Source organism: Symphalangus syndactylus, chromosome 1 (assembly GCF_028878055.3).
Source record: "Symphalangus syndactylus isolate Jambi chromosome 1, NHGRI_mSymSyn1-v2.1_pri, whole genome shotgun sequence".
Lineage (NCBI taxonomy): Eukaryota > Metazoa > Chordata > Mammalia > Primates > Hylobatidae > Symphalangus > Symphalangus syndactylus.
The window spans coordinates 111,367,874-111,381,072 of NC_072423.2; the positions used below are offsets into that span (position 1 = coordinate 111,367,874).

Sequence of the window (13,199 nt, forward strand, 5' to 3'; positions counted from 1 at the left end):
TAACCACACAGAGAAGAATCATTTCTTTTTTTTTTGAGACGGAGTTTTGCTCTTGTTGCCCAGGCTGGAGTGCAATGGCACGATCTCGGCTCACCACAACCTCCGCCTCCCGGGTTCAAGTGATTCTCCTGCCTCAGCCTCCCGAGAAGCTGGGATTACAGGCACGCACCACCACGCCCGGCTAATTTTGTATTTTTAGTAGAGATGAGGTTTCTCCATGTTAGTCAGGCTGGTCTCGAACTCCCAACCTCAGGTGATCCGCCCACCTCGGCCTCCCAAAGTGCTGGGATTACAGGCGTGAGCCACTGCGCCCGGCCTAGAAGAATCATTTCTAATAACTCTAAAACAGAGAACTATATATCCCTGAAAAGGGATAACCTAAGGGCAAAGGGAACCAGAAGGAAGTCTTAAACTACATTCATGAGTATTATCGTTAATAAAAATATCTACATTATTATTTAAAAACAATCCATTGAAAGGAGCACCAAGCATGGAGATTCAACCCAGTTTGGAGGGCATCTTCAGGGTAGGACTGTGTCTTTTTCCTTCTTGTGTTCCTGCTATTGACTGCAATGTTTAATAAATGTTTGGTGCATTAAAAAAAAAGTTGACAGATAATTTTTAAAGAATTTCAGCTAAGTTTTCAACCTGTTATGAAATAATGGATCTAGCTAAGGATCATTCATGAATGCTAAATTCATCAGGCAAAAAAAATTGATCAGGACTTTATAATGGATTAATCACTGATACTACTTGAATCCTTTAATCCTTTTTTTTTTTTTTTTCCTGAAACACAGTCTTACTCTGTCACCCAGGCTGGAGTGCAGTGGCACGATTTCAGCTCACTGCGGTCTTGACCTCCCAGTTTCAAGTGATCCTCCAACCTCAGCCTCCCGAGTAGCTGGGACCACAGACATGTGCCATCATGCCTGGCTAATTTTTTTGTATTTTTGTAGAGATGGGGTCTCACTATGTTGTCCAGGCTAGTCTCAAACTTCTGGGCTCAAGCAATCTGCCTGTCCCAGCTTCCCAAAGTGCTGAGATTACAGGGGTGAGCCACTGCACCCAGGTCTGATCCATCTTTTCATCACTAAAGTAGGTCAAGGAGACAGACATAGTGCCTCCTTCTGGGATACAATAGGAAGTACACAATACCAATGAAGTGTTCTTTCCAAAAAGATTGAATGTATTCTGATCTAGATCTAACTACCAGTTTATAGGAAATATGGGAACACTAGGAAGCAAGAAAATAACTTCAAGAGGATATGCTTAGCCAAAACCAAAATGAGAGATAGTCTAGGATAAATGTCCTGATGTCTTCACCAAATAAATGGCATTTGAAAACAAAAGGAGCAAGGAGACTGTTAGAAACTTAGAGAACACATCAACCAAATGCAATATGTAGACTTTGTTTGGATACTGTTTGAACAAACTAAAATATCATTTTTGGGGCCAGGCACAGTGGCTCATGCCTGTAATCCCAACATGTTGGGAGGCAGAGGTGGGCAGATCACCTGAGGTCAGGAGTTCAAGACCAGCCTGGCCAACATGGCAAAACCCCGTCTCTAGTAAAAAAATACAAAAATTAGCCAGGCATGGTGGTGTGCGCCTGTAGTCCCAGCTACTCGAGAGGCTGAGGCAGGGAGAATTGCTTGAACCCGAGAGGTGGAGGTTACAGTGAGTCAAGATGGCGCTGCTGCACTCTAGCCTAGGCAATAGGGCGAGACTCCGTCTCAAAAAAAAATTAATAAAATAAAATAAAATGTCATTTTTGGAACAATAAAGAAAAATTAAACATGGATTGGGTATTGGGTTATAGTAAGAAATTAAAGTTAACTTTGTTGGTTGTGATAATGCCATTGAATTAAATAGTAAAGCACCCTCTAACTACTAGAGGTATACATCCTAAACTATTCATGAGTGAAATGATATATTTCTATTTTGAATGAAAATCCTGGCCAGGAGCGGTGGCTCACACCTGTAATCCCAGCATTTTGGGAGGCCGAGGTGGGTGGATCACGAGGTCAGGAGATCGGGACCACCCTGGCTAACACGGTGAAACCCCGTCTCTATTAAACATACAAAAAATTAGCTGGGAGTAGTGGCGGGCACCTGTAGTCCCAGCTACTCCGGAGGCTGAGGCAGGAGAATGGCGTGAACCCAGGGGGCAGAGCTTGCAGTGAGCCGAGATCCTGCCACTGCACTCCAGCCTGGGTGACAGAGCGAGACTCTGTCTCAAAAAAAAAAAAAAAAAAAAAAGAAAATCCTCTAGTCAAAAAAAAAAAAAAAAAAGTCAAGGAATATAGATAAAACAAGTTGGCAAAATGCTAATCATTGTTGAAGCTAGGTGGTAGGTTTGCAGGAGAGACTTCAGCCTACCATCCTTTCTTCTTCTTTTTTTTTTTTACCTTTCTCCTTTTATGTGTGTTTGAAATTTTCATCTGCAGAGCACTTGCTGTTCCTGGAGATACTTACCCTACAGAGCCAAAGGCCAATGCACCACAAAGACAGGCCAGTATAACATGGCTGACCAGGAAAGGACAAATCTGTGCAAGGGTTTCCTCTGCAGAGCACAGGGGCTGCCATGGCTAGGGTGCAAGGGGTGGTTGCCTCTCCAATCCAACCCTAGCTGTCATGTCACCTGAACTATGAGTAACATAGTCTGAAGGACAAGGGGCCTTCCTCTTGCAGCATGAGAACACCCTTCTTACACATTTATGAGAGCTTTCAGGCAGCTACTCCCACTAATCAGCCATCATCACTCCAAACCTGAGCTGGCAAGGCCTTGGCCTTGAGCATCCAACACTGGCCACCCCACTCCAGGTCAGATGCAGGGGTTTAGAAAGTAGGCTCAGAGAGCCCTAGAAAGGGGAGAAGTTCTCACAGTATGGTTCTTGAAACAAGTACATTGCCTTAGTTATTACCCCCAGTTCATGGTTCCAAAAGAGTCTCACTAGGTTGGAAAGGATCTCTAAGTATAACCAGAGAAAACATAGCAGAGACTCATGCAGGCCTCCACAGATTCACACTTGGGCTGCGTAAGTCCAGGATGGAAGGCCCCAGACTTCGTGTGAAGATGCCCAGCATGAGGCTGGATAAGTGTGGGAGTAGCTGCCCAAAAGCTCTCATAAAGGTGTAGGAAGGGTGTTCTCATGCTGTGAGAGGGAAGGCCCCGCGTCCTTCAGCCTATGTCACTCGTAGTCCAAGTGACATGCTGAGCCCTGGACCCTGTTCTCTACGGCCTCTCTGTCCTCTTAGGATACTGACACCCTTGGGCAGGGCAGTCCAGGCTGGCAAGGGTCTCAGAGTCCCATCGCAGCCACAGGAGCTGGAGAAGTGAAGTCCAGAGAAGAAAATCAGGATTGAGGAAGTAAGTGCAGGGACCTCAGCCCTGGCACATGGCAGGTACAGTGGGCACCTGCTAAACCTGTGAGCAAAAATAAGTCAGCGGTGCTGGAGAGCAGAGCCAAGACCAGCAGATAGGAGGTGTAAAGAAACCTGATTCAGACAAACAGGAAAAAAGAACTCTCCAGCAGTAGAATCATCTGCCTGAGAAGAACCAAAGGCCGCTGATCTCGAGTGTTCACACCAAGGCGGAGCTGTAGCCCGTACAGAGTATGACAGCAGACATTCTGGCATTCGTTGGGGGTTGGATACAATGCTCAAAATAAAAGGATATCAGAGCAAACATATAACCTGCTGAAGCCAAACCACACTTCGGAAGGAAGCAGCCTCACATACCGGACTTTGACATTGGAGGAGATCTGGCCTGAGCCCACAGAACCCACACAGCTACAGAAGTTGCAGAGAGCACCACATGTATCTCTTCATTCTACAAATGAAGGAGTCTGCCCAAACTGAAGTCTGCAGATCTAAAGTCTCTTTCAGGCTAGCCCTTCCCATGCCCCACCCTTCCCCATCACAAAGCGTTTGCTAACCCCAGCTCCCCCGGAAATCATGGCCCACTGGCTGCTGCCAGAGCACCTGTAGGAAGTAGGTGGAACAACACTCAGGAGATAAGCAGCCGAGCACAGCTGAGAACAGGGAGCCTGCAGCAGGCTCTGCAGGTCTGGGTAGGAGCCTTGCTGGCTGGCCAACCAACCCAGCACAAGGAGGCCATCAGTTTTCCGAGAGCCCCTGCCTACCAGAAGCAACCCAGAGGCGGGTTGCCAGCCAGCCCCTTCCCTGGCTGCAGGCTTGAATGTGCAGTCATCTTCTCCGTTCTGAAAAATCTCTGCCACACAATGGAAGAACAAGCCTCTTCATTTAGAGCTGCTACAAAGTAAACTAAAAAGTGCACAGTGTACTTTTGATTTAGACCTTGTTTTCTATGCTCAATGGGGCTGAAGAAAAATGGGAAGCATCACCCTTCCTTTTTACACATTTCACAGAAATCATCTGTCAGAGCTGGAAGGGACTGTGGAGATCATCTACTTAAATCTCTCATCTTACAGATGAAAAAACCAAGGACACACCCAACGTGCATAGCCAAGTTTAGGCAATGTCAGGATTGATTAAAACCTGAATTTCTGACCCCCAGCCGGCATGCTTCCACTATTCTTCTTCCTCCACATCATCCTACCCTGCTCTTTGCTCAAATGTCCTACTTTCTGACCCTTTCCCACTCCTCAAAGCCTTTCCCATCATCTTGCTAAATCTCCCATCTTCACAGAGGAGGAGGCAGGGAAGTGACACAGTTCTCTGCAGCATTCGGCATTTTGGTTTGCTAAAGTCTGCTAGCTGGCTGTTCTTCTACATCACTCCTCTTAGGCCTTTGGAGCTTCCCAACAGAATACGTGAATGTTATGAATGTGTTTTGTAAGCTGTAAAATACCATACAAATATATGCTCTACTATTTTAGAACATGAAATAATGCAACCCTTTTTAATCATACTCTCATTTCTCTTACCTCTGTGAGACAAAGAGAAGGCAGGAGCAAACTCTAATTTAACGAAGAAGAAGTTGAGGCTAAAGATCTGGACAAGAGTTCTCTCTCCCCACACCATGGGCCCCTTTAGGGCAGAGCCTATTTTGTGCTCCTTCTTTTATTCCTCACACTTCACCCAGGGATAGGTATCCAAAAGATGTTCAGCAGAGTTTCATGAATGCATGGATAAAATTTCACTTTAAAATTGTTCCACTTCTATGTAGAATCTAACTGTAAAAATCCCCACAACCACTCTCATACACAAAAAAGTGTAGGTGACAGGGTAGGAGGTAGAAGGGAAGGTTGAGGAGATGTTTCAGTTAGATAGGAGGAATAAATTCAAGAGATCTAGGCCAGGCATGGTAGCTGGCTCACACCTGCAATCTCAGCACTTTGGGAGGCTGAGGCAGATGGATCACTTGAGGCCAGGAGTTCAAGACCAGCCTGGCTAACATGGTGAAACCCGGTCTCTACTAAAGATGAAAAAATTAGATGGGCATGGTGGCACACACTTGTAATCCCAGCTACTCGGGAGGCTGAGACATGAGAATCACTTGATCCCAAGAGGCAGAGGTTGCAGTGAGCCGAGATCACGCCACTGCACTCCAGCCTGGGTGACAGAGTGAGACTTTGTCTCAAAAAAAAAAAAAGAAAAAGAAAAAGAAAAAACAACAACAAGAGATCTACTGTACAACATGGTGACTATAGCTAACACCAATGTATTGCATTCTTGTAAATTGCTGCTAATAGATTTTAAGCATTCTCACCACAAAAATGGTAAGTATGTTAAGTCATGACTATGTTAATTCGCTTGACTTAGCCATTCCATAATATGTCATAATATGTACATATTTCAAAACATCAGGTTGTATATAACAAATATATAGTGTATAATTTTTGTCAATTTAAATAATTAATTAATTTAAAAAAAAATTTTAATGGGAGTGACCCTTGTTACCTGCCTGCAAACACAGATGTAACAGTGTAACTATTAGGAAATTTCCTCACCTACCCTTTCTTCCAAGCACCCAAATGCCTTAATGGTTCTTCCAGCATCTTTGGGAGGTTTGGCTCCCCACACAAGCCAGTGGCATTGAAGAGCTCGGGCTCCTCCGGATACAGGGAGCAGTCCCAGATAGGACTGGGTGGGGTGATCCTTGCTGCTGAGGCTCTTGGATCTCCTCAGTGTTTGGGACCAAGACCCAAAAGCCATCCCTTCTATTTCCCCTCAGGGAAAATCTCTTCTTCACCGTTGGCCCTGACAGCAGCCTCACCCACTTTAGGGGCAACCAGTCCTCTCCAGGCCATTCAAGATTTGATCTGATCCTGGGGTGATCTAGAGTTCCCTGGAGGCTTCCAATGTGCCTCCATGTGACCCTCTTGTTAGAAAGAAGTAGGGGCACCAGGTCTCTGCTAGAGCAAAGCTCTCTTTAGAACCCTATGTGCCCGTAAAGACGAATAATAGGAAGGAGAGATCAGAGCAGCCCTGTGGCCAGCCTGGGAGCCCAAGGCACAACACAGATGAGTCAGGGAGTATCCCATCCCACAGCAGAGCTGACCAGAACCTAAAGTATAAGACAAATGGGCCAAGAGAATGCCAGGGGGCAACAGACACCCACTAGAAGCCCAATCTGTACGGAAGGAACCACAGAGAGTGAGACACCAAACTTCTATCACCCCTACCACAGGCAGGAGCCCACAGGCCAGTGTCCCAATTCACTCCACAGCTTCAACCACTGTGCTAGTGAACGGAGATGGCAGAGGTCCCTCCAAAAAAGGAGCTCGGGCAAGTGCTACAAATGCAGGATCAATACCAGCATGACATGCTCCTGGCACCAAATGAAAGGAATGAGCAGGAGTCCCCCACAGCTAGATTGTCCACCAAGTCCCAGCTTACCCAGAGGGCCTCATGTCCTAAAGTGATAGTCAGCCCTTGCTGTAGGAATGCAGGGCTTAGCCACCATTTTACCATTTAAAAAGTTAGTCCCCAGGCAGTAAGTAAAGTCAGGACAGGCAGGGCCTGCAGAAGCTGAATGGCCAAGCAGGTGGAATAAGAAATAAAACACCTAGCAGAATGTCTGTGATGAGGCAGTCATTCAGTAATGGTAGTTATAACTGCTATTACAGTGCTGCCAACCCACCTTCACAGTTAGCCCCAACTTACTGCACATGGCCCGCAGGCTCCAGCAACAGGTTCCCCTCACATAGCCCACACATAGTAGGTCTGGCCCTCCACACCCCCACAACTAACAAGAGGAAGGGCCCAATTCAGAAATGCAGGACCTGTGATAAGGGGAAAGATTTATTAAGCCCCCAAATCCTAGCAGCAGCCTCCTACTCACATATGCAGGGAGGGCTCCCCCAAACTGGGGTGAAAGGCATGACTTTTCTGGGGAAAAAAAAAAAACAACTTTCCTCTGAAAGCTTTGGCTTCTTAAACTCAGAACCAAACTGACTCAGAGGAAGGAGAGCTTTAGAAAAGGAACAGAAAAGTGGTCCACTGCATTGTTCTTTGGCTCCCAATTAGCCCAAACCCTGGCTCTGCTTTCAGTGAACTCTCAGCCTCTCCATGTCTGAAGACATCAAGAAACTCTTTTTTAAAAAGCTAGAATTTCTTGACCAAAAGAATAAAATTTGAATCTGATTAGCTTCTAGATAGAATTCCCAGTTTACAAGAAAAATATGGGACAGAGAAACGTCTTAAATGACACCACAGGGATGCAATCAGCATAATCCTGAATATGAGAAACCACAGGACAAATGTCACAGTTCTCTAATAATAAACTGCAAGGAGAAAAAAGGAGAGAAAATACATAAAGAAACTAGAGAGATGCATCAGCCAAATTCAATGTGTAGACCCTCTTTAGATCACAATTCAAACCAATTATAAAACTAAATTCATAAGACAATCAGAAAAACAGAATCCTGACTGAATGTTTGCTGAGTTTAAGAAGAGATCATTATCCTATTTAGATGTGGCTGTGGTGCTGTGGTTATGTTCATGCAAAGCCCTTATTTCTTGGAAATACAAACTGAAATACTGATGATGAAATTTTGGGATGTCTGGAATTTGCTTCTGTAGGGGGTAGGATGTGAGAGAGATAAATTAAACTCAACTGGCCATAAGTTGATGATGGCAGTGGCTAAGCAATGGGAACACAAAAGTTCATTAGGCCATTTCCTCTACTTTCATGTATGTTTGAAATTTTCCATAATAAAAAAAAAAATGTAAGATAGCATTTCTCGGCCAGGCACAGTGGCTCATGCCTGTAATCCCAGCACTTTGGGAGGCCGAGGTGGGCAGATCACCTGAGGTCAGGAGTTCAAGACCAGCCTGGCCAACATGGCAAAACCCCGTCTCTACTAAAAATACAAAAATTAGCTGGGCGTGGTGGTGGGTGCCTGTAATCCCAGCTACTCAGGAGGCTGAGGCAGGAGAATTGCTTGAACCTGGGAGGCAGAGGTTGCAGTGACCTGAGATCGCGCCACTGCACTCCAACCTGGGCAACAGAGCAAGACTCTGTCTCAAAAAAACAAAAAACAAACAAACAAAAGACAGTATTTCTCCTCCTAATGTCTCCATTACATTTTTACATTTTTTAAATCAATAGCACCTTATTAGTCTTAATGATGCTGTGAGCAACTGTATTATCAAAAGTAGCCTGCTTTCCCTGGAGAAATGCAAAAATGGTTGCCCTCTGGGTAAAATTTTGACATCGTCACCATTCAGATGTAAGGTCACTTTAATTCACACTCCATGACATACCCTCTGTGAGATCCAGCCACTGGGGACAAAGAAGAGCTCTAAGTGACAAAGAAGCATTATTTCCAGACCTGGCAATTATGTCCTTTCATTTTATCTTTACAAGTTAGTGCCAGATTTTTCTAGAGGCTGAGTTGGCTGATATAATGTAACAAGTCTGACTAACCCCAGACCAGAGATACTATGCCTGAGAAATCCATTTTGAAAAAGGAATTCGGGGTATGGTTCTCAGAGCAGCCTTGCCCACCTTCCAGTAAACAACCACGTTCTCTGTGCCTAGCTGCCTTTGGCTTGGGGTGTCTGTCTCCGTAACATATGGTCCAGGAGTGAATAGAGGCGACTTTGGCATTGATTACGCATTCTGATGGGCAGTGATGGAGAAGGGCCTCTCTTAGCTTTGCCCTGGCTTTCCCCCACCACCCTGCACTCAGCCTCATTCTCTGCTCACTGCCCCTGCCTGTGTAGACCACATTCTTTACGCCATTTATCTCTATCTCTACCTCTGTTAACCCAGTCATTTTTCCAGCCTTACATCTCCACCTCTCCTAAAGCCTAGCTGTGCCTCTCTTCCCAATTAATAACCCTATAAGCACTGCTTATTTGACATTTCTCAGACACTGAGCCGCCCACAGTGTCTCTCTTAGGGTTCTTCCATGATTTGGCTCTTCAAGAGCTATCTGGCCAACCAGTCTGTGAGGTGCTGAAGGACAGGGAAGCATTATATATCCTTTCCATACCGTCCACAAAGCCAATAACTGTGCTTGCTCTTGATAGCTGACAAATACACCTTAGCTGATCGACTAGATATCAGTTTGCAAACATTAAAACATGTGCAAGTCGGGCCGGGCGCAGTGGCTCATGCCTGTAATCCCAGCACTATGGGAGGCCGAGGCTGGTGGATCACGAGGTCAGGAGATCGAGACCACGGTGAAACCCCATCTCTACTAAAAATACAAAAAATTAGCTGGGTGCGGTGGTGGGCACCTGCAGCCCCAGCTACTCGGGAGGCTGAGGCAGGAGAATGGCATGAATCCAGAAGGTGGAGCTTGCAGTGAGCGGAGATTGCACCACTGCACTCCAGCTTGGGCGACAGAGCAAGACTCCATCTCAAAAAAAAAAAAAAAAAAAAAAAAGTGCAAGTCCACAGAGCTGGTGTAAACTAGACAGGCTGCCACTGGTCTACATGGCTCCTTCATGTAATTATTTTAAAAAGTACTTTCTGGGGTACTGATAAAGTTCTGTCTTGATCTAGTAGTGTGTCACGAGTGTATGTATAAATAAAATCCCATCAATATGTGTGTTCCACTGTACATTAGGCACATCTCCATAAATAAGTAAATGAATTAATGAGTGAATGATGCCCCTTCATCTAAGAGGATGCAGCCTACACCAGGACACACAGCTTGGAGAGTGGAGGCTGGGTTAGAGTTCAGCTTTCTCCCAAACCAGCACTTCTGGGAAAAGGCACAGATTATATAAGTGTACATGGCCACCCTGACACCAGAAGCAGAGAGCCCTTCCTTGAGGGACTCTCCAATGCCCAAAGCTCCACATCATCCCGACGGGCTAAGAGGCAGCACTATGGGTGTGGCAGCACTGCTACTCATGGGATTCAAGTCAGGATCTTCAGCGGCAAATGCTGGAGCCACCCCCTCACAGAGTCCAAGTCAGCTCAGTATGAGGATGAAAAGACTAATTCAGCCTGGGATGACAAGGTAATATCGCAACAGGATTTAACTCCCCCAGAATCATCTCCCTTTTACCTGGCCTTCTACCACCTCTATGAGGTTTCTGACTGCCCCGAAATTCAAAATCTTACTGAAAGCAAATATGTCTTTGTGCTAATGCTCTTTCCTGAATGCCCAGAAGCACATCCACAGGGCTTTTTTCCCATCAATGGGCCAATCTGTTCAGCAGCATCTTAGAACAGAACATGCTAAATTTGGTATCAGGTACCTGAGATGCTCTAGTGAGAGGAAGTAGAAGCCATTGCCATACCAAAGGAGAGATAAGCCATGGAGGTGCTGCTCAGCTGAGGTGCTATGATAAATTGAATATCAGCTGGAGGAGTAAATCCCACCTCCTAATGTTCTCTGGTTCTGAGCTTTGGGGACAAATAGCCAGCTCACCTCCTGAGTCTGATAGTCACAGGACCTCAGCACCACAGGCTCAGGTATGAGCCTTGCCCACAGCCAGGTAAGAGATTGTGTGACTACTAAATCCAGCAGGAGTCCGTGGTTCCCCTCACCCACAGCAGTTCATGGGTCTGCCTTGCAGCAGAATGTACAGATGAAGTACAAATGAAACACTAAAAAGGCATATGAGCAATAGACATCAGCCTCCTTCTGGTCCCTCTGAGCTGCCCAGGTCTTTCCAGAATTTCATATGATTGGCTCTGCAACATCTGATAAACTACAAGCAAAGCAGCCTGTTTGGTTATTAGAAGAGAAATGACAAATTCCCCATACAGGGAACTCTCAATAACAAGGTGTTTTTCCATTCAGCTACAGAAGCTTTCCCTCGGAAGGAGAACACTATGAAGCCTGGGTGAGCCTCTCTCAAGCTAAAACCCAAACAGCAACTCAACACGCAGCAAAATGGACAGTGTTTGCAGTGCTAAGAGCTGTGTGCTATCCAACTGCATTACTATTATAGCTAGTGTAAAATGGACAAACCCCACCTCTAAAAAGGATGCTCACAGGCTGACCTGTCTGCCGCAGGTTTCAAGCTACTAAGAGCCTTTCATTACTGTTAGTTGTCTAAGAAATGACTTCTGAGGAAATAAACACACGAGAGGCACAGTCGGGCAGCCAAAGAATAAAAAATTATGCATCCTCAGTTTATGTGCTCCCACACAGAAAAGCCAGGGCAACATATATCAGCAGACTCGCATGGAGCTGGAAGCACCTCCCTCCCACCCCCTGAGGGTTTTTCTACTCCCCAAGCCTATTTGGTGCAAAGATAATGCCTTCCATTTTATCCTGTCATCTCTTAGTAGTTTTCCTGAGTTTTCAGTCTACTGACTTATTATATATAGGCATTGCCTTACAGCCTTCATTGCCACTTGATTGTTTTTGCAGGACCTGGGTTGGCATACATTTATAACAATCTGGTTTCACAGTATTTAATCAGATATGTTCTGTTTAAAGCATTCTGTGTGGGTTTCAGCTTTTCCACTGGTTTGATCTAAATCATAAGGTAATGAGAACATATCTGGTGCTGGATGACTCAATAGCATTTTTGCTTCACCCCAAAATGTTTCCCTAAACCTTGGTGAAAACACATGATCCTATTAGTATGGTTGGGCCTAAATAAGCACCTCTTGGTGTCCAGTGGGCAATTTTCTTTTCCCCCAAAGTGATTACAGCCACTAAATGCCCAAGGAAAGCCCAAGTTCATGGTTTAACTATTTTCATCTCTCTGTTCCTTGCAGTGACACTTATCTTTCCTGACAGCCACTCCCATTGTGCTCTTTCCTCGGCCCAGCACAATGGACACATGCAGACACCAGCAGACAGGGAGGACGTTTTCCATCCCATTGCTCCCCTGTGCGGAGGGACCAGGATAAGGTTACATAAGCCCCTCCTGAGCAGTCAGGCCCGAGCGTTGGGGAGAAGCGAATTTGGGGTTCGTGACGGAGTCACGGTCTGCAGGCCCCGACTGACCCTGCGCTCGTCATCCTGCCACGCCAAGGCGGGGCAGCTGGAAAGGAAGGGCCGCTTCCCGCGACCACCCAGTTCACGCCATTCTGGTAGGGCTCAGAGTGCGGCCGGACGTCGAACCTCGCCGTCCACACTAGATCGCGGGATCCTGGGCCCGGGCCCCGGCCTCAGGCTGCAGCTCACCGCCCCCCGGGCGCCGAGACACGCGCTTACCTGCCCGGGCCAGGGCCGGGACCGGGGCCGGGGCCGGGGCCAGGGACCGGTGGTACCGCGGTGGACCGCGCTGCTCCCGCCGCGGGGAGCTGTCCGCCGCCGGCCGGTGCTGAAGGCGGCTTTCCTGCGCCGGGGCCGGGGCCGGGGCCGGGGCCCGGGCCGGGGCCGGCGCCTCCGGGCGGCAGCGGCCCGTCGCCAGCGCCGCCCTCCAGGCTGGCCTCGTTGCCCATGGCGGGCAGGCGGACGGGCGGGGTCGGGGTCGCGCTGCGCCCGGGCCGGCGGCTCCCGGGCGGTGCTCACACTCTCGGCGCGGACGCCGCCGCCGCCATCTCCCAGCTCTGCTCGAGCCGCCTGCCGCTGCGCATGCGCTTCTCGCGCCCTCTTCCCAGCACACGCACCCCTTCCCCTGTGCGCGCTCCCGCCAGCCTCGGGGTCGCTGGGAAACAGCCGCCGGCGCCCGCGCACGCGCTGTCCAGGGCCAACGCGGCTGTAGCGTGCTGAGAAGGAGCCGGGCGGGGGCCGGCGGGATCGCTGTGAGGGCACTGTGAGGAGGGGCACCGGCCACTAGAAGCGGCCTCGGGGACGTCGCCCTTAGCCCTGCTTTGGAGTCAGGGGCGCTTTCCGCCTCGGTGA

General features: G+C 47.6%; 1 protein-coding gene across 2 annotated transcripts in view; it reads right to left on the reverse strand.

Annotated features, from left to right (window-relative positions):
* Positions 1-12,964, reverse strand: part of BSN (bassoon presynaptic cytomatrix protein) — a 116,998-nt gene extending 104,034 nt beyond the window's left edge. Inside the window, exon 1 of one of the 2 annotated variants that reach the window (XM_055276749.2) lies at positions 12,567-12,964. In XM_055276749.2, the coding sequence (XP_055132724.2) occupies positions 12,567-12,796 (230 nt within the window). In that variant the 5' untranslated portion in view covers positions 12,797-12,964. Of the gene's footprint in view, positions 1-12,356; positions 12,535-12,566 lie in introns of those variants that run through there. The other variant, XM_055276753.2, reaches the window with a different exon arrangement.
* Positions 12,965-13,199: the final 235 nt, after the last annotated feature.